The sequence below is a fragment of the Dendronephthya gigantea genome, unplaced genomic scaffold (assembly GCF_004324835.1).
Source record: "Dendronephthya gigantea isolate DGI-Jeju-01 unplaced genomic scaffold, DenGig_1.0 000090F, whole genome shotgun sequence".
NCBI lineage: Eukaryota > Metazoa > Cnidaria > Anthozoa > Malacalcyonacea > Nephtheidae > Dendronephthya > Dendronephthya gigantea.
In genome coordinates, this window is record NW_021163100.1 from 730127 (window position 1) to 756473 (window position 26347).

Below are 26347 nucleotides of genomic sequence, written 5' to 3' on the forward strand. Positions count from 1 at the left end.
GCGCCATAAAAAAAATTTGAACAGATTCATTAATAATGAAATTATGAATATGCGCTCCCTTGTTATTTCACCTTTATTTCAATTACAAACCCAATCCAGATCTTTGATTAAGTTATGTTGGCTTTTCGTTATCTCAGGTCTAGAAAATTAGCGAATTTTAAAAATTTTATCAGTACTTCTCATTGCGTCCCCTTGGAGCTCTCCTCCTGAACCGAAAATATGTACTCTAGCATACGCAGCAATATGCAATATTTTTCATCATGATGTTGTTAATAGCGAATATAAATGAAATATAAATAAAAATTATTCATTCAGACACAAAAAGAATACTGATAGTGTTGACTGATGGGAAAAGCAGTGGAAATGTTGCACAACCATCCCAGGAGCTAAAAAAAGCAGGCGTTGTCATATATTCGATTGGGGTTGGCTCAGGAATCGATGTAAACGAGTTGAAAACAATGGCTTCACATCCCGTAGATAAATATGTTTACTTATTGCAAGATTTTAATGAATTTGCAACTTTGGCACAGAATATGTCGTCCTCAACTTGCAGAGGTATGGTTTTATCTCTGATGAATATATTTTTCACACATCTAAACACATCTAAATGATGCACAAATGTATATGGCCTAGGTTACACGTCGCATTTTGGTCGCTTCGAATGCAATTCAAACAATATTATTTAATGAGATGATAAACGTTATTAGGTGCCACACTTTGCTCGCAATCACCAATGCGAAACGCTCCTGTCCATACTTACTAAGCTAGGTTCGTCAATTTATTCAAATTGTGTACATGAGAAGCAAAAAATACTAGTGTTCTTGTTGGTTATAATCTATTAATTAGTAATATTTGCCTAAAAAATCCCTGAGCGAATATCTCGCGGAAATGTGAGATTAGTTGATAACTAACATATTCTACCGAGCTTTGAATTTTACTACTTATTTCTTGTTCTGTTTGTCGATGGTATGTTGTGCCGCCATTACATTTTGCCTGTGTAATCAAACTCCTTATTTGGTATAGATGCATGCTTGTAGCAGAATGTGCGACAGAAAATAAACACAATTCTAAATGAACAGGCAAAGTGATATTTATACGAAATGCTTTCTCATGATAGATTTTTAAGAGAAAGTTATTTTCAAAACTTTTAACTTAATAACCCTAGACTTATCTATATTTTAATGAATATTTAAAAAGACGTATTTAGCGACTTTTATCTAATACATAGTTTCATATTTTCATAGAGATCATTATAAGCAGGACCTTTGTGAAAACCACTTTATAGTGACAAAGTTTTCCTATATAATTAAAGATTATTATCATATAACAAAGAACTAAATTGCTTGCATTTCGAAGTCGAGAATCTATTGAATTTTACAAATTGTTTTTCTATGTTGCGAAAAAGACTTATTTAGATTTTTTCATTTTAGTTTTAAACTGTAATGAAATGAAGTGTGGAGAAAATGAAATGTGTGTTGCGGTCGGTGGCACCCATCAATGTGTTTGTAACCAGGATTTTGAAGGGCAAAGTTGCGAAAAGAGAGGTTGGTTTCTGATACATATTCGATTGGTGGAAGATGAACTTGACGAAAACTGAGCCTAGCACGGAAAAATGCGATAAAAATTTACAGAACTTTCTAGATTGAAACGTTTCAAGGGATGGGCCATCGAATGACAAGTCCTCCGAGCATGAGAGTTTCTAACGTCTACCAACAGTGTTTCCACGAAACTATATTAATTTTTATTTATGTAATCCTTATGCGAACAAAAACAGCTCAATTTATATTTTAAACTCTTCTTTGTAGTTGAAGCGACATGTAAAGCTCAGGGAGATCCGCATTACACGACATTTGATGGAAAACGTTTTGACTTCATGGGAAAATGTGAATACGTTCTGGCAAAAGACTTTGTAAACAACACATTTGAAATAAGGCAAGAAAATGAACCTTGTGGAAATGGACTTCCCACGTGTACGAAATCATTGACAGTGATATTTACAAATTCAACCTTCATTCATCTCCGAAGAGGAATGACCTTAGTTAATGGTGCTCAAGTTACATTACCAGTCAACTATCCAGGTATCTCGGTTTATGAGTTCTTTTGGATAAAAAATTTCATGAGTCGAGATAAAATGATTGATTTTGTATTGAAAACAATAAAATTCTAGACCTTTAGTTTTTCTTAAGCTTTTCTTTTCTATTTTGCGAGTAATTAAGTTGGGCCAATCATGGATCACATTAATTAACATAATTTGACATGGATCACATGCATGCAACATAATCTGGGTGTGTTCGTTATTCTGTTCGAAGAAGCAAAGTAGGGGGGGCGCATAGCATAACATTATTATTCTCTATTCTACAGTTTGTTTTCGCTCCATTCAAAGTTCCTGACTTATTATTCTATTTTATATTCCTTTCAAGATGTTACCATTAGTAGACCTGGAAGTGGTCAAACATTGGTAACAAGTGACTATGGCGTGACAGTATTTTGGAACAATGTCTACAATGTGCGAGTGACAATTTTAGGTCGTTATATAAATAGAACATCTGGTTTATGTGGTACTTATAATAAAAGGCGTGGTGATGATTTCTGGACATACAATGGAACATTTACAACTGATTCAGTTGCATTCGGAAATTCTTGGAAAGTTGATTCAGAATGTGACGAAGCCATTGAAGTGCCGCACCCATGTGATATCAATCCAGGAAGAAAATGGAAAGCTCGTGAAAAGTGTTCAACGTTAACCAAACCACCTTTCAGTAATTGTTCCAGTTATATCGATCCCGTTCAAGAAGGATATATTGAAGATTGTGAATATGATATGTGTGCTTGTGAAGATGATCCTGTTGTTTGTTATTGTCAGGCTCTTGAAGCTTACGCTGATGATTGTGCTTCCAACGTTGTTATACCTTGGGAGAGTTTAGATGAATCCGCAAGTTGCCGTGAGTTAATAACTTTGTTAAAACTGCAACTGTTCTGCTTGAGATTACCTTGAAATTCCGTATGACATTTGGGCTTCTCAGATTTCAAAACTTTTGGGTGTTACATTGTTGGACTAGAATCTGAATATTTCCATCATTTTGAACAATTACGAATCTTCTTTTGAAAGGTACCCCATGTGCGAGTGCTCCATGTTACAATGGAGGAAGATGTAGAAACGTTGGTGCTTCATTTGAATGTAGATGTCATCCCAGTTTCTTGGGAGATAGATGTGAAATTCAAGGTAACTAAAATCTTAACATGTTACTCCTTGTTACTCGTTGATCTTTGAATTAGTCTGCTAAAGAGGCCAAGCAATGACATCGTCATAATGTTCTGCGTCTTTTTGGCTTTGAATGTTTTTTACTGTTTAAAAAGTGAACAGTTATTACTAGATATTACCTAAAAATTTTTAGAAATAAAACGCATGACTATAACTTGCGTTTCTTTTTCAGATCGATGCCAAGTACCCTATTTATTCGTTTCCACATCAATGGGAACTTTGTCCTATAGCACAAAAGAATCCACTCCCAGCCCGAAGAGTATCGACGGTCGTTTAAATGCTTTGTTGTCATATGATGGTATAAACAGAAAGTTGTACCTGTATTTTAATACCACAGGATTTGAAAGTTATAATTTGGATGGTTCCAACGCTACCTCCATACCGATTAGTAATGTAAGCTTTTTCACGGTCGATGGCAAAAGTAATGTGATATATTATTACCACTCACTTCATAAAAGTATATGGATGCACAATATTTCAAGTGGTCAACAAACTGCAGTTGAGGCTCTATCGGATATCTCTGACGTAAGAGATCTGGAAATCGACATAGCTTCAGGGTAAATTACGTAAATCTTACTCCGTCACTCATCACATTTATATAATAGCTGCCGATTAGAACTTCCAATAACGTCACAGGAATTATTGGTGCTGAGATGTACGATTTTTTCACACATTTCGCAAAACTATGTATTTTTTCTTTTCATAGTTATCTCTATATGGCCAGATCTTCAAATCCTCCAATCATTCGCTACGATCCAAATGATCAATCATTCAAAAATTTTACCTATCCCGGGTTAGCGCAGTCAATTTCTGTTGACGTATACGACAGTGCTATCTACTGGATCAATTACGAGAACACAGGTTACGAGGTCATGAAAACGACATATACAGGGAAAACAAGCAAGCTGAACATCACCTATCCAGAAAAGATACAAGTTGCAACTGATATTGACAATTTGTATGTGTTATCTAAAGAAAATAAGTTGATTTACATGTATGTCAAGAACTTATTTCTAGAACAAGGTGGAAACATTTCATTGAACCAAGAGATGGCCGGTTTTGTTGTTGCATATGGTGAGTAGTATATTTTAAGAATGACTTGCAATGGTAGTTAATCTTTAAATCTTCTTGCTTCCGTACAGGTTTAATTAGCTGAAATAGTTTACCTTTAGGGCTTCTATTTTACAATCGATAATTCTAATAATAATAGTAATGATAATAGTACACAGTACAAAAGTACATGTATTGTAAATGCCGTGTAATTTTTTTAACGAGCAGAGAATAAATGGTAAATGGCACCCCATTAATTTTGTGTTTTCGAATACTCGTTTCCAAAAATTCACTAAAATTTGGCAAACATTTTTTCATTTTTAGACGTGGATGAATGTTGCCGTGGAACCTTTTGCTCTGTATATTCAACATGCTCAGATTCATTGGGAAGTTTTAACTGCTCTTGCAAGGAAGGGTTTTTTGGAAATGGTGTGAACTGTGCAGGTAGCGACATATACAAAACTTAATTCTTGCTGAGTTTCGTCTTAGCAATTTCAACTTTTGAACTTTTAGAAAAAGGTTTCAAATTTGCTTTTCAAATTAGTTCGGGCTCGTGCGTACATCGACAGTAATTTCCTTGGTTATATTTTGAGTTGGGGACAAGTTTTAAAAAAATTTTTGAACTTTTTAAAATACGTAGATCTATGTTCTAAAATAGCGAACATTTGTCCGCGTGTTTACGAGTACGTTCCTAATACAGTATATATGTTATACTCACGCATGTTGACAACGGTAATAAATATCTTTTCTTTTCTAGATATAAATGAATGTTTCGATCCAAACGCTTGTCATCCTAACGCCACAACTTGTGTAAACCAAATTGGTTCTTACTATTGTCTGTGTGATGAAGGCTTCATAGGTGATGGCCAACATTGTGAAGGTATAATATATGTGCTTAATAAGATACGTGTAAAATCTTCCTCCTTTTATTGCAATTTGTATCTTGTGATAATTCAAAAAAAATGGAACAGCAAAAACGTCTTTTTTATCGTGTGTAACTTTGAGCTAAATCTGATATTCACATCTTAACCATTTTGTTACGTCTAGCTAGAAATATAGTATTGAAAAGAAAGTGTTACGGAAAAATACTACAGTCACATAGCATCTAGCCATGTTCCTAAATTGTACCGAATTCGACCAATATGAAATTAAAAATTAAAAATAAAATGAGTGTGTAAGTTGAATGTGTATATCCTTTTTCAGTGAAAAATTGCAGTATTCTTGCCTGTGGGAAAAATGAAAATTGCATTCCTGCCAATGGTATTTTCAAATGTGTATGTAAAGAAAATCATGAAGGACCTCATTGCAGGCGAAGTAAGTAAAAAAACTAAAACATTGTGATCATTGTGATCGGAATCTGGAATCGCTGAGTGCTGTTATTATTGTTTTTGTGAAACAAAAACTGTAAAAACGACAAAATTTGAGTTGACAATGACTTAATTAGAGTTGGTTTCTGACTTTATAGGCCTAAAGCTTTGTGTAAGATGTGGTGGTGCATGATGCCTTTTAATTATTAACCAGTAAAATATCATCTAAATTATTTGTAATATTGAAGGTGGTACACAACAAAAAGATTTTTTGAATCTTTATGAAATTAGAAATTTTGAAATTATGTTGAAGTAGAAATTTACGACTATTCTGATTCTAGTGTCACTAAGTTCGCTTGAGCAGTTGTTTCGGACACGTCCGAAAAGAAATATTTTTTTGCGCAATGGTACCAAAGTTAATTTGAGTATATTGCGGTAATAACTCTCCCTCTCTTTTACCATAAAACTAAGCTCTAAAACGACTAAAGCATACTTGGCACACTTATGTCCGTCCTGTGAACTAGACACAAACTATAGCAAATGACCTTTTTATGGTGCACCAACTTCAGTATTCCTCGCCCTTAGAATTACTGTTAATTCTTGCCTAGTATACACTTAATACAATTACTGATCCCCGAAGGAAAATATTGAGCTTTCCTCAAGGGAAAACAAAGCATTCTTTTTTTTTAATTATTATCCTAAAGTTTGCAGCAAACGGTTTCTTGAAGGCTTTCAATTAACCTGTTATTCTCTTGCACACAGTTGAAGGAACATGTAATTCACGAGGCGATCCGCACTATTCAACATTTGATGGGATACATTATGAATTCATGGGGACATGTGAATACGTTATGGCTAGAGACAACGTGAACAACACATTTGAAATAAGACAAGTGAATGAAAAATGTGGAAATGGACAACCTTCCTGCACAAAGTCATTGACAGTATTGTTTCCAAATATAACCATCCAACTCCTGCGAGGCAGTGTGGTTGTGAATGGAGCGACAGTTTCCTTAATGTATATGGGTAAGTCAACTTCTATCATAAATGTCTGATTCAAAGCCAGCGTATTCATGGCGGCTATATTCACATATAAAAACTCTAATCGCAATCCTTAAGTCTCATCAAACAAAGCTTAAACATTATGCAATTAATATACTAGCTAATTAATATATTAGAAAACTACGGCTAATGACAATAATACAGTAAATATGATTCGGTACTTCGTATGCCTATACAATTCCATTTTCAACTCCTAAAATGGTACTCGCGACTTCCAGTGTTACCACATTTTGGACGATTGTTACGTCTGCGCATGCGCCTGACTGAATATTGGTATCGATGCTCGTAGCGGAAGTCGATATTAAACCTCCCAATATCAAGATAAGAACAAATGCGATATTTAACAAATAGAGTACATTGAATCGTTGTCTGTTCAGTATAGATACACGGTATGACGTCGTTTGCGATAAGAACAAAACAAAGAGGCTATTGGCTAGCTTACGATACGTGCTAAATTGTGATTGGATGACAAAATGAACAAAAGATGACTGATCTAATCCGTTTAAAATTTATCTGTGACGTTATTTCGTGCGTCTGTCCTGTTATAGGTCATAGCTCTCGACCAATGAAATTGAAGGAATTCTTAATGTTATTATATAACTGAAGATTCAGCCGCTAGCCTCAGGCCTGTGTCCTGTGTAAATTCAACCAAAACGTGAATCGACAAAGATCAATCACATGCTATTTTCTATTTTTTTCTCAGCCAAAGGTGTGAATATCTCCAATCCTACTCGTGGCATAACCTTGATTGAAAGTGATTATGGTGTCGAAGTAATGTGGAATAACGTTCATAACGTGAGAATAACAGTACAAGCTCGTTATCTAAGTAGAACATCTGGTTTATGTGGAACATTTAACAGATATCGTGGAGATGATTTCTTAACACCCAATGGAACATTAGCAAACAATGCAATAGATTTTGGCAACTCCTGGAAAACTAATCTTGATTGTGAAGATGCGATATTTGTAGATCATCCTTGTAAAACAAATCCTGATAGAAATGTAACTGCAAGAGCCAACTGCTCAGCTTTACGAAATGCTCCATTTGATGCCTGCGCAAGTTATATCAACCCAGACTCCGAAGGTTACATTGAAGATTGTGAGTACGATGTTTGTGCTTGCGATGATCATCCAACAGTTTGTGTATGTCAAGCAATAGAGGCTTATGTCGGTAACTGTGCTTCACGTGGCGTGATAATCAACTGGTTGAATCACCCTCGATATCGTCAATGTAGTAAGTATGAAGGTTTAGGATGTTTTTTTTTTGGTGTACTCCATTAATCGCAGCCACGAAACGAGTATAATGTAACCAAGCTCTCAGAAACCTGATCATTATAATTATTTAATTATACTTCATCGCAAATAGCATGGCGAGCTATGGAAGAAAAAAAAATATACGAGCTCGAACTTACCTTCCTTTATTTCCTCGCCTAGGTACTGCTTGTGCCAGTGATCCGTGCTTCAATGGAGGGACTTGCACAAACAATGGATCATCATTTTTTTGCTCATGTCCTGTTGGTTATACTGGTTACCGTTGTGAAATTCGAAGTAACTGTTTTATTTACATATAACTTCACACTTTGTTTCTTAACCATCAAATCACCACAAAAGTAGATGCTTCTAAAATATATAGTGGCATAGCTAAATTGAAGTTGTCTTAAATAAAAAATGTGGTAAACGTGCCACCTACTGCGTCGTATGTAGGTCATGGTGAATTTCCCGGAATTGACATTTATTTTTCAATTTGAATTAAGTCAGAAACATTTTTTTAAAATGAAACAGCCTACAACTAGCTCCATCTCACATAATGTTTTGGATAAGCCAATTTAGAAGAAATAATACAAAATTGATTTACGGAAGACGTCATTTGTCGGTGCTGCCGTCGCTTTCTGAACCCTACAGTAGTCTGTATAATTGAAAAAAGCATGCAACGATGGTTCTTTGAACATTTATCTTTATATTTTGAACAGTTACTCCGTGTTCAAGTGCTCCGTGCTTAAATGGGGGTTTGTGCAGGGATATCAATCGACGTATTGGAGGACAGTTCGTGTGCAATTGTCTATTTGACTTTTTTGGACCACGATGTGAATTTAAAGGTATAGATTGATAACCATTTTATTTTTCGAGAAGTGAGCATCTCTTTTTCGTCTGTCTTTAATTTAGAAATTTAATTTAAACCTCATTTTTAATTATTGAGTAGTACGACACAGGGGACTAATGGACCATGGGTTCCTAGAAATTAAGTCTGAGAAAGTTTCGAGCCAGTGCGCCGGTTTCATGCATTAAGCTTGTCCCAAATAAAGTAAATTCGCAATTTTTAGTTACGGGAAATAGTATAACAAAGCGAAGTTATATTGCGGCGTTAAATGTTTTAACTAGAGGTTTTTAAAGTATGAAATTATATGATCCAATTTAGATCAAAACTTATAGTAATTAACGCTATGCAACTGACGTGCCACTACCGTATTTTCTTAGTATAATAAAAAATCATGCATATTATTACAATGCCAAGCCAAAAATGCAGCCTATTCATTTTAAGATTTCCTACATCGTTTCTTTTTTTGTTTTTATGCTTTTTGAATTTTTTCCAAAACCATGCTGTTAACTTTAGTTTCAGTTCTGAAATTTTGTTTATTATAGATACCAATGAATGTTTGCATCGCAACGCTTGTCATCCTAATGCCACAACTTGTGTAAACCAAATTGGTTCTTACTATTGTTTGTGTGATGAAGGTTTCATAGGTGATGGCCAACATTGTGAAGGTAACAGCATAATTTGGCAAAGTACCTTGTGTTCACATGTAACCATATTATTATTTTATGTCTTAACAGTAAAAAACTGCAGTGTCCTTGCCTGTGGAGAAAATGAAAATTGCATTCCGCTAAACAGCCTCTTCAAATGTGTATGTAAAGACGGATATGAGGGACCAAGTTGCAAGCGAAGTAAGTATAAACCTTGATCCTATGTTAGAAAACGTACATATGTGACTTTTGAGATATTGGCAGAGGGCATTTCCCCTTTTTTTGCCGTGTTTCACTGCTGGCGGAGAAACATCCAACATCACTTGTACCATTATTCCCAAGTTGTACTGGTTATCGCATGATCACCTACTACTACTAATTTACCATTTTTTTCGAAATTAATATAACAGTTGAAGGAACGTGTTATTCACGAGGTGATCCTCATTATTCAACATTTGATGGGATACATTATGAATTCATGGGGACATGTGAATATGTTATGGCTAGAGACAACGTGAACAACACATTTGAGATAAGACAAGTGAATGAAAAATGTGGAAATGGACAACCTTCCTGCACAAAGTCATTGAAAGTATTGTTTCCAAATATTACTGTGCAACTCCTGCGAGGAAGTGTTGTTGTGAATGACGCAAAAATTTCTTTATCAACAAAGTATAAAGGTAAAAGAAAATAATTTCATTATTTTGTGGACAATAAAAATTGTCGTGTGTAGCTTTGCCTGGTCAAACTCAAAACCTGAGGATTAAATTTCTTTCGAATGGATTCGTTCCACGGCATGCTTTTCTTTAGTATACGGCACACATGCAGCGATAAATATATTTTGAAACTTCAAACAGAATCAAAGTTTTGTAGTACGATTTTGTTGCAATTCAGAATTACTTTTTCTTGGACACATAAGGAAAACGTTCTACTGCGCTGTTCTATTAAAAAAAATATCCAACTATTCAAAATCTGTTTTTGATTAAATTTCGTGACGTGTGTCTCTCATATGTCTTGTGATCTAAAGGTATTCATCTTTTAAAATTGTGATCTCATCATTCTCACGCAGGCTGAACATTAACCTGACCTTGCAAATCCATTTCATGTAACAAATCTATAGCGTAATTTTACTGTTTAATTTACTGTCCTTTAGAAGTGAAAAGAAAGTTTGTATCAAGTTTTATCATTTATTTTTTTAAAAACATTCATACACTATAACTATTAGCTTAATTTTTTTTTCCATAGCCAAAGGTGTGAATATCTCCAATCCTAATCGTGGCATAACCTTGATTGAAAGTGATTATGGTGTTGAAGTAATGTGGAATAACGTTCATAACGTGAGAATAACAGTACAAGCTCGTTATCTTAGTAGAACATCTGGTTTATGTGGAACATTTAACAGATATCGTGGAGATGATTTCTTAACACCCAATGGAACATTAGCAAACAATGCAATAGATTTTGGCAACTCCTGGAAAACTAATCTTGACTGTGAAGATGCAATATTTGTAGATCATCCTTGTAAAACAAATCCTGATAGAAATGCAACTGCAAGAGCCAACTGCTCAGCCTTACGAAATGCTCCATTTGATGCATGCGCAAGTTATATCAACCCAGATTCCGAAGGTTATATTGAAGATTGTGAATACGATGTTTGTGCTTGCGATGATCATCCAACAGTTTGTGTATGTCAAGCAATAGAGGCTTATGTCGGTAACTGTGCTTCACGTGGCGTGATAATCAACTGGTTAAGTCACCCTCGATACCACCAATGTAGTAAGTATCATGATGATATGCAAAAATTATTTAGTCCTGCTGCTATTTATTTGTTTTGTGGAATGTCTCAAATGGTTTATTCTCCAATATTTCTATCGTTGCATGGTTCAAGGCATGCTTATTATTTACCTATCTTATACTCAAATGACTTCTATTCTCTTCCTAGCAACTCCTTGTGCTAGTGATCCATGTTTCAACGGAGGAACTTGTGCAAACAATGGTTCCTCATCATTCTCTTGTTCATGTCCGGTTGGTTATACTGGCTACCGTTGTGAAATACAAGGTACCTGTAACCATTTGTTAAAAGCGATACGTATTTTTTTCGTTTCGATAACACTTGTTCCATTACTCAGCTTTTACCGTCAAGTGCGCTTAGAGATAGATAGATATAATTTTATTACTTATATACAGGGTTAAACTCTTTGGGCTCGCATGAATTTTTTGTTATAACTTAGAGAGGTTGTCGTCTTAGACTAAAAAGCACACTTAATCTTAACAATTGGAATTATTTTATTATTTTAGTGACAAATTGTGGCGATCTATCCTGTGGTGAAAATGAAATATGTGTTGCTGTTGGAAACACGTTTGATTGTGCTTGTCGCCAAGATTATGGAGGAGAAAATTGTGAAAAGAGTTAGTTTACTTAATATTCCTTTTAACTCCTTTGGGTGTAATTCGCGGTTAATACACAGGTCATTTCCTGTGAATGATAATTTATTTCTATTTCTTATCGCTGTATTATCCCAAAAGTCTTATTTGTTATTATAATAATTATCATTTCTATGAATTTGGTATCCTTTTTTATTCCTTATGGGGCGGATGGCTTTGTTATAAAAGGACTTGGGTTGATTCAGGCAATAGTTTTTACTGAATCCGGAATCCTAATGGTACTGCGAATTACGTTTTTGTTTCAAGTAGATGTTATTATTTATTTTGCATCGCATTCCCGTGGGCTCAAAACCTAATTTCCGTATTGAATATTGCATCAAATACAACAAATAAATTATAATTATAAATTTAAAACGATGCCATGTCTCATTTGTAGTTGAAGCGACATGTAAAACTCATGGAGATCCGCATTATACCTCATTTGATGGGAAACGTTTTGAGTTCATGGGTAAATGTGAATATGTTCTCGCCAAAGACAAAGTTAACAACGCATTTGAAATAAGACAAGAGAATGAACCGTGTGGAAATGGACCACCGACGTGTACAAAATCATTAACAGTGACATTTTCGAATTTAACAATCAAACTCCAAAGAGGAATGTATCTTGTCAATGGTGAAGAAACACGTTTGTCGGTTAGTTTTGGAGGTAAGAAAGGTTGCATCCTCGTCACTCACTTGCATACATATTTTTTTTTTATTTGTATTGTTCGCTATACAGCACCTTATGTAACGTACGCTACAATTTCATGTGACGAGATTTAGATCTTCTATTCAATGAGTTTGAGCGTGAGCGAGCTTACAGAATATATATAGGCGTGTAACTGAACCTCTTTACTCTTTACTGTCCAACTTAACGACCAACCTATAAATAACGACCTATCTTATTCAGCTAAAATCTGACCTTTTCATTTGAAAAATGTAAACTTCAGGCACTAGTTAATGTAGTCAACGATACAATACAATATGTTACCAATTATCACGAAACAGAACAAAAAATAACTCACAATGCATGAATATTGCACAATTTATCGTCAGAACAACGCAAAACAAATGTCTCCTCGTGGCGAAGTTTCATGCAGTAACCTTGTTTACTTCTATTTTCGTTAGACGTTAACGTTACGAAATACGGCACAGACAGAACGGTCGTGACAAGTGTTTATGGCGTGACTGTGTTTTGGAACAACGTTTATAACGCACGAATAACAATTGGAGGGCGATACTTCAACAAAACATCAGGTTTATGTGGAAATTACAATGAAATGCAAGATGATGACTTCTGGGCAGCCTATGGAGCAATTGTTACAGATCCAGTTGAGTTTGGAAATTCTTGGAAAGTTGATTCAACATGTGAGAATGCAACTAAAGTGCCACACCCATGTGACGTCAATCCCGCGAGACGATTGATAGCACGAGAGAATTGCTCAAAATTGCTCCGCCCGCCATTCAGAGATTGCTCGAGTTACATCAACGCAACTGAAGACGGATATATTGAAGATTGTGAATATGATATGTGTGCTTGTGAAGATGATCCTGTTGTTTGTTATTGTCAAGCGCTTGAAGCTTACGCTGATGATTGTGCTTCTGACGTGGCTATACAATGGAAGGGATTACATGAATTTTCTGTTTGTCGTAAGTCTTGACTACTGTATTCAGCCAAAGCTACCCTTCTTATCTCTTACTCGCTTTTTAATGCATTTTAACTTCATGAACGGTTGCTGCTATTTTTGTCCACAGATGATATCATACACTGTGCATAGCATAAATTCCGCGTTCAATATCAGAGGGTTTTTTGTATGTTATTGCTATAGTTATATAAGAATCCTTCGAAAGGGAATCTTTCGAAGATCTTTTCCTTTTTCCTCTCAAGTCCTTCGGAAGGAAACGAAACTAGTCGTGTTCTATTCCGGTGTATACTGCAAAGAACTCTTTAAAAAATAAGATTGCATGTTAGAAAGGCGCAAACAAGATAGTTCTTTCTTCTGATAGTTATCTTGATGTTTCCAACAGATACTCCGTGTGCCAGCGCTCCATGTTTCAATGGTGGTTCGTGCAAAAACCTTGTTGGAAGAGCATTCGAGTGCAGTTGTTCATTTGGATTCTTTGGACAACGCTGTGAACATCAAGGTGACGAACGATGTACTTTCGTGATTAAACTCCCCGCGTCAGACTACAGTATCTGCTCGGATATGTACGCCTGCTATATCCATGACTGAGGAATGTTATAAACCCCTTTTATTTACCCAATATTGCTTTAAACATCGCGTTGAGTAAATAGTACACCATTCTCCAAGTATATAATCTCAAGACCCTAATGTAGACTTGTCAAACAAATTCACTTCTTGTCCTGCACAGAATTGTCTTGATCATGATTATGATTCAAGTTTTTCTCATTCGTTTCAGAAATAATTGACTGTACGATTGATAAATATCCATGTCATGATAATGCCTCATGTAAAGATATACCAGGGTCGTATGAATGTCGATGTTTCGAAGGTTTTACGGGCAACGGCACCTATTGTAATGGTATGAATGCATTTTTTACTAAATAGTTTGCAGATATAGATATAACTAGCTAGATATGTTTCTTATTTGCATTTATAAAATTCCTCTTGAAGATATCAATGAGTGTGAAAGAAAACCTTGTCACAGCAATGCTACTTGTGAAAATAACATTGGATCGTTCATTTGTCGATGTGTTGAGGGGTATAGAGGTGATGGTATCAACTGTCAAGGTATTTATTTTGCTGGATTGCTAAGAGCCGGACGCTATTGTTTGACATGTTCATACAATTCTGCCTATGCAACCCATACTATGGAAATTTGCTATATATACAGGGTGTCCCCCCAAAAGAAGCAACCACTTAGATATGCAAGAACATTAATACAGCTCTAAAGCGCAATAGATAAGCACCTTTGGGAATTGAAAATGGCTTTTAATCCTTCATTTACAATGCTAAAAGTCATTTTAGCTGAACTATGGTGCAAACCCGAACAATATTAATATTCTTGCATATTTAAGTGGTTGCGTTTTTTTTGCGACACCCTGTATAATATAAGAACAATAAATTTCTTTGGGACTATTTTCATATTTTTTGGTATGCTAAATTCTCCTTTCTTTTCAAATTAGCGTTTGTGGAATGCAGTAATGACAGTTTATGCGATGAAAATGCGGAGTGCAACAATGTTACTGGACATCCTGTGTGCACGTGCAATTATGGCTTTGCTGGAAATGGAAGTACATGCCAGGGTAAAAACAAATATCATTTTCGTGGTGCATGCATGGACTATCATATCGAGTCCTGTATTATACCACTGCAGTAATTTTTGTTCATTTCATTACATTACAAAAGCAAATACTCGGGGACATGTCGCAGTGCTCGGAAGCTTTAGTCCAATTGGATAATGCTTTTCTATGCTTTCTAAAGAACGAAGCTATGCTATTGATTGAAAAAGAAATATATTGTTAAGTTCAGGCAATGAAAATCATTCTTGCGAGGAGCTGCGACCCTACCCATTGCTCAAACTGACCCCAAGCGGCTAAGTTATTATCAAATTGGTTGTTTTACTGACCTTTAATAATAAATCATATCAGTCTATTATTTGTCAGTAATTTCAATAGTGTTAATTTTAAAAATCATCGCCATAAAAATAATTCAGTCAACACTTGGCCACTGATTGGCTTCTGGTTTAGACATCGACGAGTGTCGCGAACCAAATAATTGTCATCCTAACTCAACTTGTCATAATGCTATTGGCTCATACAACTGCTCGTGTAATACCGGGTTTGAAGGAAATGGCACACATTGTAAAGGTATGTATACTATAGTTACTGTATTTATTCCAATAAATATTATAACCCATGCCAACAATGTATATACGTCGTATCTGATTACTTCTAAAAGCTATATGCAAAATAATGTAAGATGCAAAAGTGTCGTTTGAGCAACATCAATAAATATTGATATTGACATCTTGTCATTAGCTTCCCTTTGTATAGTTGCATGAAAGTTGCAATTAATGCATTCTTGTACAATATTATGTTAGTTCAAGACGACACAATCTAGTAATTTTCAAGCTGATTAATTCCGTAAAAATGCGATTACTATCTTTAAGCGAATGTGGTGTCCCTAATCTGATCTAAAATGAATAGTGTTGATGATACCTGACAAAAACAGTTGCAATATAGCTTAAATAGAAATGAAAAGCATTTTTTAAGGGGCACTGTAGATGAATAATATTGTTATGTTAAAAATGCGTTTCATGCATTACACATGATTTATGCGTTTTTGTAAATAGATATAAACGAGTGTTCCTCTCCCTATCTGAATGATTGTCACATGGATGCCACGTGCAGCAACAGTGAAGGATCTTATGCTTGTTACTGTAAGAGAGGTTTCGACGGAAACGGAACGCATTGTAACGGTAGGTATATAACTAAAGTTACTAACTGTTATAAATGTAACTAATTTGCAATTTTTGCGTATTAGGTTCTTTGTAGTATTTTTCTGAGATATCGATATCTAATTAGCATCACCACACAGGGGCCAGTTGTATCAAAGCCGGATAGCGCTATCCACCGGATAGTGATTTTTTCAACCGTTCTAAAAATGCTCGAAAAGCGATAAAATTTTAGCTTAGAAGCAACAATTATTAAAGAGGATCTTCGATTTAGGAATACTAAGATTTACTCAAAGTTGTAGCAAATAACGGCCGATTTTGAAGCGATTGAAAAAACCACTATCCGGTGGATAGCGCTATCCGGCTTTCATACAACCGGCCCCAGGTGGAAAAAGAAATACGAAAACTGAGTATATAGTGTTTACCAATTGTCATTATTACCTCATCACTGCTTGTAGATACCGACGAATGCGACTCTGGTGAAAACAATTGTGACAAGTTTGCCTACTGTTATAACTTGGTTGGATCCTACCACTGCTTGTGTAATCAAGGATATTCCGGTGACGGGTTTGATTGTCGAGGTAAAAGAATCGTTTAGCGTTTGTGGACTTCACTGACGTTGTCGTTAATGTCAAGGAGACTTGCCAAGAATGTTTCAGGAGGTTTAGAAAATTACACCAAAGAAATTATCCCATTATTATATTTATGTGTACGACTCGGGAACTCATATATTGGCAAAACGAAAACTTCCTTGAATGTTTTGATCTATAGCTAATAATACCGGCCAGTTTGTTTATTCTCAGCCACTGAAGTAGCTATGATAAACATTATAATTATGTCTATTGTTTCACCATTTTCATATTATTATTATATTTTACTAGCAGATTGTTGTCATATAATGCGGCTTGATTCCGACTTATATAATATACTTTTCATGTCCATCTTCATTTCGATACTTCCTTTTTAGACCTGGATGAATGCACTCTTAACTATTGTCACAGTAATGCCTCGTGCAATAATACGGCTGGTTCATTCTTCTGTACGTGTGAAAAAGGTTTCACTGGAAATGGCACATATTGCGATGGTAAACGACTATACACGTGATAACATTTATAACGGAGGCAGTCGTTATTGCAGGATTTAGTAAATTTTGGAGTCTCCCATACTTCGCGTTTAAACGATTGTTCTTAATCAAAAATTTATTAAAATTATCAATCTTAATTAAATACATACATTTTTAAATTTTACCCTTTCAAATTCAAATTCGTTATAACGTATTCTAGTAAACTCTAATTCTTTATCTGTCGTTTTTATTTAATTACGCCTAAAAATTTGACGAGAGATTAATTAGATCTAGCTTATTAAAGTATTACAATTAATGCATGTAACAATTTTAAAGTTTGGAGTGCTCAGGTTTCTTATACACCTTTTATGGCACAAATAAAATGTTAACAAATAATCTTTTGTTTTCGTAAACAGATGTCGACGAATGTTCTTCCCATCTGAATGATTGTCACATGAATGGCACATGCAACAATACTATAGGCTCTTATGCTTGCTACTGCAATGAAGGTTTCAGTGGAAACGGAACACATTGTAACGGTAGATATTCAGAAACTCTAATCCTAACGCATTTATTCCTATGTTTGTTTACCTTTGTACGCTTGCAGGAAATGGTGGAGGTTCAGTATATTTAACAATTAGTCGCGAGGTGATTACAACTCTATACTCACTGAGCCAAAGGCGGAGTGAATAAAGGCTTGTAATCACCGAGCCCGAGGTGACTAATTGTTTTAATATAAATTTCGAGGTATTTACAAATAAGAATCATCACATTTCCAAATTAACTGACCAGTGACTATCACTTCAGAGATGACCAATCAGAATGCAGGAGAATCAATAGTTTTATGCACTTTTAGTGTCTTTTTCTGGCAGTTGTATTGATGGAAAGCTGTAAAAAGTGAATCATATTGACGAATATAATTCTTCTACCATTTTATAGTTCTGTACCTATTCATCAGCCACCTTTTTATTGCAAAGTCTTGTCGGATCTTTCTGACATAAATTCTTGAAACTAAATCTGATGTACAATTACATGACCATTACATTAACAAACATGTTACGTCGTACTAGCTAATAGATTCCACTGCATGATTACCAAAAATAAAGAGAATCGAAAATTGAGCAAAATTGCCTTTCGATGTTGATTTCCCTCGCCTCTAATTGGCCAATCAAGTTACTAGCTATGGTTGAAAATTTAACTGCTTTCTTATAATTATACAAACACCACCAATGACTTAAATTTGAGACGACGCAAGCATACAGTTTCAAACTAATAACATTAATGCGTGTGACTTGTGTCGATAATTATCTCACAAGTTGTGCAAATAAGTAGCTAATATTGTTATTTTACTATTATTATATGTTTTAATGCATCCGTCTTCGCATTAAACAGATATAGACGAGTGTTCTTCTTCCTACCGGAATGATTGTCACATGAATGCCACGTGCCACAACACTGAAGGATCTTATGCTTGCTATTGCAATAGCGGTTTCAATGGAAACGGAACGTATTGTAACGGTAAGTCATATTTTACAAAGTATAGTGTGAAAATTAGGGTCATTGAAACTTGAATTACTCAATTTGAATACCTTTCACCATAGACTATCGAAGTCTTCCTTTCGATAGTCTATGCTTTCACAAATAAAATAGCAACAGCTGAGGGAAAAAATGCCAATGTAGATATTTATGGTCGTGTATATAAATTATACCAATTGTTGCTAATATTTTCGAAACTTGTAGATACCGACGAGTGCGACTCTGGCGATAATAGTTGTAACGAATTTGCCACCTGTCACAACATCATTGGATCTTACAACTGCTCATGTATTCAAGGATATTTCGGCGACGGGTTCGACTGCCAAGGTACATTAAACATTGATTGCACTAGGGCTTACTGTATGATACTGGCCGTTAGATTTTTCAAATGTTTTTGGAAAATTATGGAAAACCTTTCTTCGTGCATTTTCCGAAAAATAATACTATAGACTATGGGGCTGTTCACATGAGTCCGGTTACCGAGATTTAACGAAGCGTAAGTACCTTTGGACATTGAAAAACAATTTTTGAAACGGAACAATCAAATACTATTGTTGGGATGATAACACTTAACTACCAAAATCGTGTTATTTACTCTTTTCAATACGTCAAAGCTTATCTTACACTTCCTTAAATCTCGGTAACCGGACTCGTGTGAACAACTCCTAAAGTAGCCTGGCCTTTTGTTATTGTAATACTCAGATTATAAGGGTTGAAATATTGGAAAAAAATTGCTTTTTTGAATTCTTTCATTCGAGTATACTGCATGTTTTCTTCATTCTCAACATGTGGATTTGTAACAACCAATGTTCCTATGATGTACTCCATTGGGCTCCCGATTGCGATTGCCCCTATAATTTATTTGATAATGTAGCATCTGGTAAACTCTCACTATCCCTCTATGTATTATTATTATTCGCCGCTGAAGTAAATGGACAATGTTTATTGTCCGCATAATTTTCTCCACTTATTGTTAAAATTTCAATGATTGTAAAAAAATTTGCCTTGAATCCAAATTATTGCAATTAAAAAAAAATTGTTCACTTTTGCTGGATAATTTGTTTTAGATGTGGATGAATGCACGCTTAATTATTGTCACAGTAATGCCTCGTGCAATAACACGGCTGGTTCATACTCATGCACGTGCAAAAATGGTTACACTGGAAATGGCACCGATTGCGAAGGTAAATATATAAAAATATAAAATACAATGTCTGTTGGAATTATTTAAAATGATAAATCTTTCGATACTTCTATAATATTATCGAGTTATCGATTTATATTATCGATTTATTGCAAATTCATAAACTGCATCTCAGAAAAATGCAATTATGCATGCAGAAATTAAAGAGTAATTTATATTCTAATAATTACCCCGGAAAGTATTTCGACATTTTTTTCCGGACCTAAATGTTGTAAGAATGCAAATAGTTAGGTACATTTTTTATACGTATAGTAGAGGCGACGTACAATATTGTGTGTACTGTATGTCTAAACGTCAGTCATATGTTTTTGAAAACAGATATTGACGAATGTTCTTTATATCATCTGAATGATTGTCATATAAATGCGACGTGTAACAACACTGAAGGATCTTACACTTGCTATTGTAATGAAGGTTTTAATGGAAACGGAACATATTGTAACGGTAAATGTAACTATAATCTTAACTCTTGGCAGACCTCCACATTCTATATCATTTGAAGACAGTTCTCTTTATAATAATTTATAATAAAATATGAAATATGTTGTGTTGGTCAATTGTCATTGTTCCCTTATCACTGTTTGTAGATACTGACGAATGTGACTCTGCTGTAAATAATTGTGACGTTTTCGCAACTTGCCACAACATGGTTGGATCCTATCACTGCTCATGTAATGAAGGATATGCCGGGGATGGGTATAACTGTCAAGGTAAAAGAATTGTTTGCATAACCAGCATAGGATCCATATCCCAAGGAGACCTAATCCACCCATAACTTTATTAGCACGCATGAACTTTGTAAAAAGTCCTAGGTATTTGTATTCCCGTATTTATTTTTCTATATTTCTTTATTTCACTTCTCTCATAACTTTCTTAAAAAAATCGGTGGTAGAAACAAGCTTTAGTTGATAATGTTTGCCGTTTACGTGTGTAAATACAGCAGTTTATCATCATCTAAATGTGTCTAAAAACTAACCAAAAGCTTTCGCAAATAGATATAGACGAGTGCACTTCTTATCATCTGAATGATTGTCACATGAATGCTACGTGCAACAACAGTGAAGGATCTTATGCTTGCTACTGTAATAGAGGTTTCAATGGAAACGGAACATATTGTAACGGTAAATGTTTGTAAACCTTGCATGGAGAGAGTTACTGTATGTTTCTTCTATATTCAAATTTCCCCCCCAGAATATCATACCCAATTGATACGACCAGTTTACGAAAAGGGAAACCAAGTACGAATTGTGTCGTATACCAATTACGAATTATATTATTCCGGTGTAGATACCGACGAGTGCGACTCAGGTGAAAATGATTGTGACGAGTTTGCTACCTGTCATAACATGGTTGGATCTTATAACTGCTCATGTAATTTAGGATATTCTGGCGATGGGTTCGACTGTCAAGGTATAGAACAATTGTTTATGATTTTTGTTGTAGACACGCATGATAGATTTTTCAAAAGATGCCATTTTTCTTATCGTGAAACAGACTTGCAGACAACGTTTTAAAATGCCCCTTAACTAGGAAGAGTGTAGAAATTTGTTAAGATTTTGTGTAATATGAAATACCTAAATGGGTAACTGTCTTTTGAATTGGAATGGGTAACTGAACTTTGACTGGAATAATGTATGCACATACAAATTCAATCTAGGAACAGTTGAGAAATTAAATAATCAATATCCTTCGTCGGAATTGAGCCCACTCTCAAGTCATACATAAGTTCAATTGTTTGGGCTTACAATGCAGATGCATACAAATCATACATAAGCTCAATTGTTTGGGCTTACAATGCAGATAGGTCTAACGTTAATCCCATTGTTACATTTTGACGAAAAGTTTCAAGCCCCATGGTTGCACGAACCGGTGAAGCAAGTCGTAACATGAATGCAGTTCTTGTCTTGCACATTCATTTATTAATTTAATGAATGATATAATTTACAGTTGCCGTTGGAAATTTATTATGTACTCCACTATGCCTCAAACATTTCAAATGAATGAAGGGAGTTAGGGTGCATAAGTGTGGCCATATACTGTTGTTACAATCTCTATATTATTGTCCTGGAATAAATAATGATTTTCGTTTCGAAAGTGGTTCTTATAATCCAGATTATACTTTCTGTTGACCAAATTCCTTATAATAATTCTGTTTTAGATGTGGATGAATGCAAGCTTAACTATTGTCACAGTAATGCCTCGTGTAATAACACGGCTGGTTCATTCTTCTGTACATGCGAAAAAGGTTTTACTGGAAATGGCAGACATTGCAATGGTAAAACGACCATAAATCTAAATATAGATGCAATAATTATTAATGTTAAATATGTGGTGAATTGCTATACCCTATGCCTAAAAATATACGATTCCGTTTGGAATATTTTTGAGACGGGCCTCTCCTTAAAACCCAGCTTAAATGCTGTTGTTTTTTAAAAGCCACGTCTATTGTTCAATATCGTATCGTTTCGTATCATGTCGTCATGACTATCGTAAAAAGATTAGGGGATTGATTCAATTATTTCTGACAGCTGTATGAAAATGTTTTAGACATCCAGGAGTGTGATCTTAACACAGATGATTGCGATGGCAACGCTACCTGCACAAATACAAACGGAGGTTATTATTGTACATGCTACGATGGTTTTACTGGTAACGGATATAAATGTGAAGGTAAGATTTGCTATATACGCCTTTAACTCAACTAGCGAAGATTGCTTTTTAATTACGTTTGCGGCTAATGCTAAGTGTGACATAAAAAAGCATTTGATAATCCAACGCGTCTGTTTGATGGATGTTGTCATGCTAACGGTTGCGATAGTAGATTAATTATTTTTTTCCTGTAAAATTATAAGTACTTTTTGAATTATGCTTAATATATTATGAAGTGCTAATTCAAGCGAGAAACATATGGAATTGGTATACTCAATGTCGCCCCACATAACATGACAGGCAAACGGAGTTGTAGTTAGCAATGCAGTCAACACTTTACCTTAGAATACCTCAGTAGGGCAACTCCATTGTTTTTTGCGTACGTCTCTTTGTAAGTACTGTAAATGGAAGCAATCACCTCCAGCAAATATTAAACTGGGGCTGTTGGAAAGGAGGGGGTGATTGCTTCCAATTACAGTACTTGCTGAGTGACTTACGCAAAAAACAAGTGAGTTGTTCTTCTGATAGGTATTCTGTGACTTAACCGTCCCTTGTCTCATGTTCGACTCTTGTTTAGATATCGACGAGTGTCGTGGAGTAAATGATTGCCATCATAATTCAACTTGTACAAATGCTATTGGTTCATACAACTGCTCTTGCAACGATGGTTTTCAAGGAAATGGGACATACTGTAAAGGTATGATATACTATTGTTGCATATCTAACATCAACATATATGAGTACATATAGAAAAAAATTATTTAATAAAGGGGTTTTCATGTTCATTTTTCATTTTGTCAAAGTCATTTTCCAGCCGCTCAATGTTGTAAGAATTTCCTTTTTTGTATAAATAGATATAGACGAGTGTGCTTCCTACCATCTAAATGATTGTCACATGAATGCCACGTGCAGCAACACAGAAGGATCTTATACTTGTTTGTGTAATAATGGTTTTAATGGAAATGGCACAAATTGTAACGGTAATTATCCAGAAACTCTCAGTTGCAGACCTTATAGTGAAGGTACTCCATGCAGATGCGGCCTTCTGGACTCCAGTAATCCAATTATTTACATTGTTTAATCAGCTCAATATTTATACTTCTCTTTTGAAGCTAGTTGTCATTGAGAAGAGCTATTGTATGCTACAAGGTTCTTCCTTCCTAATGATAACCCTGCAGAGATCAAAGACACAAACTTGTAGTAAAATTAGCCCCATGCAGCTTCCAGCTTGTACGTCACCTTTTATACTTCACAATGTTAATGTCATCATCTAAAAAAGGGCTTCTGTATGAGATGGCTATATATAAACCATTTGTAAATGAAAAGTTCAGCCCACTTCAATCCTGTTTCTTTTTCATCAACAAATTACGTAATGAAACAACAAATGTATTGGTCGTATATATACAAGTACGTAATATAATTACTGCAGTTCCTCAACTCTATATAATCAAGTAATTTTTTTATTACTTCTTCAGATACTGACGAATGCGACTCTGATAAAAATAATTGCGACCATTTTGCCACCTGTCACAACATGATTGGATCTTATCACTGCTCTTGTGATCAGGGATATTCCGGTGATGGGTTTGAATGTCAAGGTAGAACAAATGTTTGGGGCTATTTGTTTAGTAAAGCCGAGTAGATATTTAAAAACACAAATTTTATTGCATGTGAGGCTACAATATTCCATTTCTGAGCGTCCCAAAAAGTGAGAATGAGGAAATTATCTTACAATTAATTTTTATGAAATGAGTTAGTTGTCTTAATGGTGGAATTTATATTATCTAATTAAATTGAACTTAACAGTTCAGAAAAACCCTACGGTCCTGTGGCGGAACTGAATCCACAGAGGCCAGAGCAATCCTTCGGCATCGAAAAGACTTGCATATAGGGTCAAATCCTGTTAATTTTTCACAACTGAGAAGAATAGATGTTCGTTGATTCACACCCTGTCACTTCAATTCTCAGTATTTTTACCTGTACCTATTACTCTGTACTTTTGAGCAGCGATTTAGTCATGCTATGCAAATTTTAATGATATTTTCATTTCTTTACAAATTCATTGTTTTCACGGTCCATGAAAATCAAAATATTAGCATAGCATGACTAAATTGTCGGACTGGCTACGCCACTGCCTTTGAGTCTGGATTACATTTCCGCTGCTGAACTTCATATTATTGATATTGCTGTTTCAGATGTGGATGAATGCACGCTTAATTTTTGTCATGATAATGCCACGTGCAATAACACGGCTGGTTCATTCTTCTGTACGTGCAATAGAGGTTTCACTGGAATTGGCACAGATTGTGATGGTAAACATAAATAAAAAAATAAAATATACACACTTAACATTTTTCTCCCGCAAAATTGGCAAATGAATGTCATAAAGGTGATTATATCAAATTTATGCAAAATAAATTAATCCGTTAATCCTTTGATTTTTTGACAATACTTGTTTCGTCAATTTTTTGACAATATAGTTGTTTACTTGTTTCGGAGCCTTTTTTCTGATATTTGGAACAATTAATTATTCGCAGCTAAATGTAAATGGAAATATATCTTCTTTAGATATCAATGAATGTTCTTCAGAAAATGACAATTGTGATGATAATGCGAATTGTACCAATATACCTGGCTCGTTTGTTTGCAAATGTAAAGACGGTTTCAGCGGAAATGGCACAACTTGTGAAAGTAAGAACGAACTTTCTTATTCTCGTATTTGTGAACGCACTTGAGAGAGAAAATGACGTTTCACTCCGATAATGAAAGCGATCGTTAACGATTGCAAACTAAATGCTCTATGCCATCAGTTAGGGTATATAGTCTTTACGTATCTAAGTAAGTGTTGGACATGCTGTCCTATGAAAATCTTCAAGATTTCTTTTAATAGGAAATCAAATACTGCGTTTTGATGTTTTTGACGTGATTTGCTGATGTACTCAGTAGCTCCATTTCCACTTGTAAATTGGGCAATATTTCGCCCGCTTTTTTTAAATTGTGGAAATGATGTGCTCGCGAGCGGTCACGATTGAAAAGAAATGGGCGAAGTATTTCGCATTTCGCCGCGAAAACTGCAAATTGAATCAGGCGCCTTATATAATCAAGCCCCAATGCATAAACTACTTTTGACAAATATGAAAGGTAAAATAATTATGATAACTTCTTTAGATATTGATGAATGTCTTCTCTCTCCTTGCGACGAGAACGCAAATTGTACTGATACAAATGGTTCATTTGAATGTAAATGTAACAACGGCTACAGTGGTAATGGAAAGACTTGTGAAGGTATAGAAAAGTTACATTTACATCCAGCTTCTCTGCAAAACTTTGCGTATTGTTGAGTTTTTCAATATGTTTTAAGAAAATAGCGTAATAAATACGTCGTATAATAAATCAGTCTAGGGTTGGTTGTATGAAAAACGGATAGCTCTATCCATGCGCCGGGTGGTTTTCTCAATCGCTTTAGAATCGCCCGATGTTTTCTATAACTTCGATTAAATCTTAGTATTCCTAAATAAAGGACCCTCTTTAATAACTTTTGTTCCAAAGATTAATGACATCGCTTTTGAAGCATTTTTAGAACGGTCAAAAAAATCACATTGCGGTGGATAGCGCTATCCGGATTTCAT

General features: G+C 35.0%; 1 protein-coding gene across 6 annotated transcripts in view; it reads left to right on the top strand.

The window, feature by feature from the left end:
- Positions 1-26347, top strand: part of LOC114533436 — a 119176-nt gene that overhangs the window by 80331 nt on the left and 12498 nt on the right. For all 6 annotated transcript variants that reach the window (XM_028554949.1, XM_028554948.1, XM_028554952.1 and 3 more), the window contains 46 exons: positions 316-555; positions 1431-1544; positions 1806-2078; positions 2421-2942; positions 3110-3223; positions 3435-3819; positions 3969-4336; positions 4637-4756; positions 5070-5192; positions 5516-5626; positions 6382-6645; positions 7385-7915; positions 8116-8229; positions 8652-8777; positions 9322-9444; positions 9514-9624; positions 9834-10103; positions 10669-11199; positions 11366-11482; positions 11722-11832; positions 12245-12514; positions 12976-13497; positions 13876-13992; positions 14269-14391; positions 14484-14600; positions 14996-15115; positions 15560-15679; positions 16165-16290; positions 16725-16847; positions 17234-17350; positions 17746-17868; positions 18722-18847; positions 19070-19192; positions 19933-20049; positions 20388-20513; positions 20657-20779; positions 21065-21190; positions 21357-21479; positions 22228-22344; positions 22617-22739; positions 23296-23415; positions 23573-23698; positions 24194-24316; positions 24914-25030; positions 25287-25409; positions 25887-26003. In XM_028554949.1, the coding sequence (XP_028410750.1) occupies positions 316-555; positions 1431-1544; positions 1806-2078; positions 2421-2942; positions 3110-3223; positions 3435-3819; positions 3969-4336; positions 4637-4756; positions 5070-5192; positions 5516-5626; positions 6382-6645; positions 7385-7915; positions 8116-8229; positions 8652-8777; positions 9322-9444; positions 9514-9624; positions 9834-10103; positions 10669-11199; positions 11366-11482; positions 11722-11832; positions 12245-12514; positions 12976-13497; positions 13876-13992; positions 14269-14391; positions 14484-14600; positions 14996-15115; positions 15560-15679; positions 16165-16290; positions 16725-16847; positions 17234-17350; positions 17746-17868; positions 18722-18847; positions 19070-19192; positions 19933-20049; positions 20388-20513; positions 20657-20779; positions 21065-21190; positions 21357-21479; positions 22228-22344; positions 22617-22739; positions 23296-23415; positions 23573-23698; positions 24194-24316; positions 24914-25030; positions 25287-25409; positions 25887-26003 (8376 nt within the window). The remainder of the gene's footprint in view (positions 1-315; positions 556-1430; positions 1545-1805; positions 2079-2420; positions 2943-3109; positions 3224-3434; positions 3820-3968; positions 4337-4636; positions 4757-5069; positions 5193-5515; positions 5627-6381; positions 6646-7384; positions 7916-8115; positions 8230-8651; positions 8778-9321; positions 9445-9513; positions 9625-9833; positions 10104-10668; positions 11200-11365; positions 11483-11721; positions 11833-12244; positions 12515-12975; positions 13498-13875; positions 13993-14268; positions 14392-14483; positions 14601-14995; positions 15116-15559; positions 15680-16164; positions 16291-16724; positions 16848-17233; positions 17351-17745; positions 17869-18721; positions 18848-19069; positions 19193-19932; positions 20050-20387; positions 20514-20656; positions 20780-21064; positions 21191-21356; positions 21480-22227; positions 22345-22616; positions 22740-23295; positions 23416-23572; positions 23699-24193; positions 24317-24913; positions 25031-25286; positions 25410-25886; positions 26004-26347) is intronic.